This window comes from Solanum tuberosum, unplaced genomic scaffold (genome assembly GCF_000226075.1).
Source record: "Solanum tuberosum cultivar DM 1-3 516 R44 unplaced genomic scaffold, SolTub_3.0 scf00576, whole genome shotgun sequence".
Taxonomy (NCBI): domain Eukaryota; kingdom Viridiplantae; phylum Streptophyta; class Magnoliopsida; order Solanales; family Solanaceae; genus Solanum; species Solanum tuberosum.
The window spans coordinates 260,839-264,853 of NW_006239506.1; the positions used below are offsets into that span (position 1 = coordinate 260,839).

The 4,015-nt window shown below is 33.5% G+C and overlaps 1 protein-coding gene across 1 annotated transcript; it reads right to left on the reverse strand.

Annotated features, from left to right (window-relative positions):
• Positions 1-2,812: 2,812 nt before the first annotated feature.
• On the reverse strand, positions 2,813-4,015 carry LOC102587806 (uncharacterized serine-rich protein C215.13; the record flags this gene model as incomplete). The annotated part of the gene is made up of 1 exon (XM_015304650.1): positions 2,813-4,015. A coding segment is annotated over one exon (960 nt), but the record flags the coding sequence as incomplete, so codon positions are not given.

The window sequence follows — 4,015 nt, forward strand, 5'->3', positions numbered from 1 at the left end:
GTGTAATAACCTACAAACCACACAGAGGAGTCCTATGCGACAGACTCGACTCAGAAGGTATTGAGGGGGATCGATCCCGTATCATCCATGTGGAATTGTGGATGACTATCCTCCAAACCAACTGAGCCATCTCGAATGACGTATGTATTGTTAATATCGAAATTTCAGATTTTTTGTAACTAATTATTTTTAAAAAGGGAAGGGAAACAGGAAATGGCCAAATACGTGCTTTTCATAAAAATCAAAACCCGTTGTTTCTAGCAAATGTCAAAATGATGATGTAGTTGACAATTGATATTTGGTAAGAAATTTTAAAATCTTGTTGTCAATTCCAAGACTAAGCAGCCCAAGCTGTCAATAGGTGAACCGTGCAATATTTTAAGAAATCCAACAATAAAAAAAATATTAAAAGCAATAGTGTACTACATAAGTCACATTCATTTTTCTTTATAAAAAAAACGGAAAAGGGTCAAAAATACCCCTGAACTATTGGAAATGGATCAAATATACCCTTCGTTTGATTTTGGGGTCAAAAATACCCTTACCGTTAGTGTATTGGCTCACTTTTACCCCTCAAAACTAACAGATGCCATGTCACTTAATAAATCACATAAAACCATATTTTTTTGCTGACTTGGAAATTCAAATGGACAAAACTCCCAACATGGCAGCAACAATCCACAAGTGGGGTGGGTGTAATACACCCTTGGCTCAATAAAAGTCCCAAAATGACAAAATTACAGTGAAATTAACACAACATTTTGATACCAAATCTTTATTTCACAATTCTTTATTAAAAAAAATACAAACTTTAATCACTTTTCAGTTTCTTCAGTTAGGAGAACGTCAATGGAAGGATTTTTTTTGTCCATTTGAATTTCCAAGTCACCAAAAAAAATATGGTTTTATGTGATTTTTTAAGTGACATGGCATCTGTTAGTTTTGAGGGGTAAAAGTGAGCCAATACACTAACGGTAAGGGTATTTTTGACCCCAAAATCAAACGGAGGGTATATTTGATCCATTTCCAATAGTTCAGGGGTATTTTTGACCCTTTTCCGTTTTTTTTATAAAGAAAAATGAATGTGACTTATGTAGTACACTATTGCTTTTAATATTTTTTTTATTGTTGGATTTCTTAAAATATTGCACGGTTCACCTATTGACAGCTTGGGCTGCTTAGTCTTGGAATTGACAACAAGATTTTAAAATTTCTTACCAAATATCAATTGTCAACTACATCATCATTTTGACATTTGCTAGAAACAACGGGTTTTGATTTTTATGAAAAGCACGTATTTGGCCATTTCCTGTTTCCCTTCCCTTTTTAAAAATAATTAGTTACAAAAAATCTGAAATTTCGATATTAACAATACATACGTCATTCGAGATGGCTCAGTTGGTTTGGAGGATAGTCATCCACAATTCCACATGGATGATACGGGATCGATCCCCCTCAATACCTTCTGAGTCGAGTCTGTCGCATAGGACTCCTCTGTGTGGTTTGTAGGTTATTACACCATGGGGGTTGTTATCTAGTGTGCACAGGGTGCTACTGCAATTTCGTTTCTATTTTGTTTGGCATAGTTTGACTAGATAACAAAGTTTAATATAAGAAATTAAAAAAAATATTGTCTTTAAATATGTCATTACATTTGTATATCTACAAGGCTTTTGAAATGTATGATCTTAAATATAAATTGTGTGTAATTATAAAAGAAATTCATTATGAGATATAGAATAATCATTTAATTTAACAGATTGATAAATAAGTGTCAAACGAGGAAGGAGTAACAAATAAAGAACATGATACACTACAACAAAGAGACATTTATTGACATAGTTTTTCTTTTAGCGGCAATTGAATTACATTTGATGCATTTTATACAACACAGAAAACTTACTCGACATAAAGCTGAAATAGAATTATTATTGTATATTCTTTTAGATGACTGGTGTCATGATCTACTGAGATTCAACTCTTTATTGCTCCAATTCATAAAGAAAAAAAGGTTGATGAAACTAGCTAGAAAATTATGAATATGTGATGAACTAATCCTCTCTAAATGAGACTTATATTACTCACTAGTTCAAAATTAACGAGGTGCAAAAGTAACGGAAAAGGGTCAAAAATACCCCTGAACTATTGGAAATGGATCAAATATACCCTCCGTTTGATTTTGGGGTCAAAAATACCCTTACCGTTAGTGTATTGGCTCACTTTTACCCCTCAAAACTAACAGATGTCATGTCACCTAAAGAATCACATAAAACAATATTTTTTTGCTGACTTGGAAATTCAAATGGACAAAACTCCCAACATGGTAGCAACAATCCACAAGTGGGGTGGGTGTAATACACCCTTGGCTCAATAAAAGTCCCAAAATGACAAAATTACAGTGAAATTAACACAACATTTTGATACCAAATCTTTATTTCACAATTCTTTATTAAAAAAAATACAAACTTTAATCACTTTTCAGTTTCTTCGGTTAGGAGAACGGCAATGGAAGGATTTTTTTGTCCATTTGAATTTCCAAGTCAGCAAAAAAATATTGTTTTATGTGATTCTTTAGGTGACATGACATCTGTTAGTTTTGAGGGGTAAAAGTGAGCCAATACACTAACGGTAAGGGTATTTTTGACCCCAAAATCAAACGGAGGGTATATTTGATCCATTTCCAATAGTTCAGGGGTATTTTTGACCCTTTTCCGTAAAAAAAAATATAACTACGTCAAAACAAGTATACCAACAATTTCGAAAAATCAAATAATTCCAACAAACACAATAAATCTTTCCTTTTGTATCCTGTCGAAATGATAGTTCCCAAAGGAATATACAATACTTGTAAACTCGAAAAAAAGATCGAAGAAAAAATAAGGGTAAATATGAAAAAAAAAATACACGTTATGAACTTGTCGTTCCAAACAAGACAAGTCTTAGCAATATGGTAGAAAGTGCCATACTTTCACCATTAAATTATGGGTTCAATTCCTCTTGAGACCCATAGAAGTAAAGCAAAAAACAAAAAAATGTATCAAAAACATGTACATCTCTAGAGAAAAATAAAACAATCCAAGGCTATAAGAGGATTATTAATATCCTCCATGAGAAATGAGTCCAAATCTTGATCATTTGACTTCACTTCTTCTCCAATTTCCATTTCATCAATCTTTGGAGAAATTGGAAAAACATTTCTCATTTTTCCATCATTTTTTGGAGTGAAATGATTCTCTCTTCTTAGAGATGATGATCTTGATATAACACTTCCATTGTTCCCTTTTGAAGCTATTGATTTTCTAAATGAGTTCTCCTTCATGTCACCATTCGAATTTGAAGGAAATCTTCGACTTGGAGATGGCGATTTTAGGGTTGTTCTAGTACTAGGAAAATGATGATAGGTAGAGGTAATACTTGAAGTATGATTATTACCAATGTTACTTCCCTTGATCATGAGTTGTTGATCATGTTCTTTTCTAAAACTCTTTTGTCTAACCATAATTGGCGAATTGGCACGTGGCCTTTTCTTAGGGGTCGTTGTTGAATTGCACTCTCTTTGAGGACTTGGTGGTTTGGACAAAGTGGTTGATGATGATGATGGTGATCGCGAGTATTTCTTGGCACTTGTAGACATGGTTGATGTATTTTGATGACTAACTTTGTTTTTCTTGATGTCAAGTATATGGTCATGTTCTTGTGCACAAGACAACAAGAAATCATTCGAGAAAGAACGATCCTTGAAATAAGAGGATGAAGAGGAGGAAGATGACGATGACAAAGATGAAGATAACGTAACATTGGTTGCAGTAGAGGAAAACGATGAAAGAGATACTGAACAAGAAGAAGAAGAAGGAGAAGAAGATACGAGTTTTCGAGGTGGTTGGATAGTTGAAGAAGGGACATGGATTTTTGGAGATACGGGAGCTTGTGATATCACAAGTTTATCTTTAACACATTCATGATGTTGATCATCATCTTCTTGAGGATTTTTTTGGGGATTGCATTTGCTAATGCA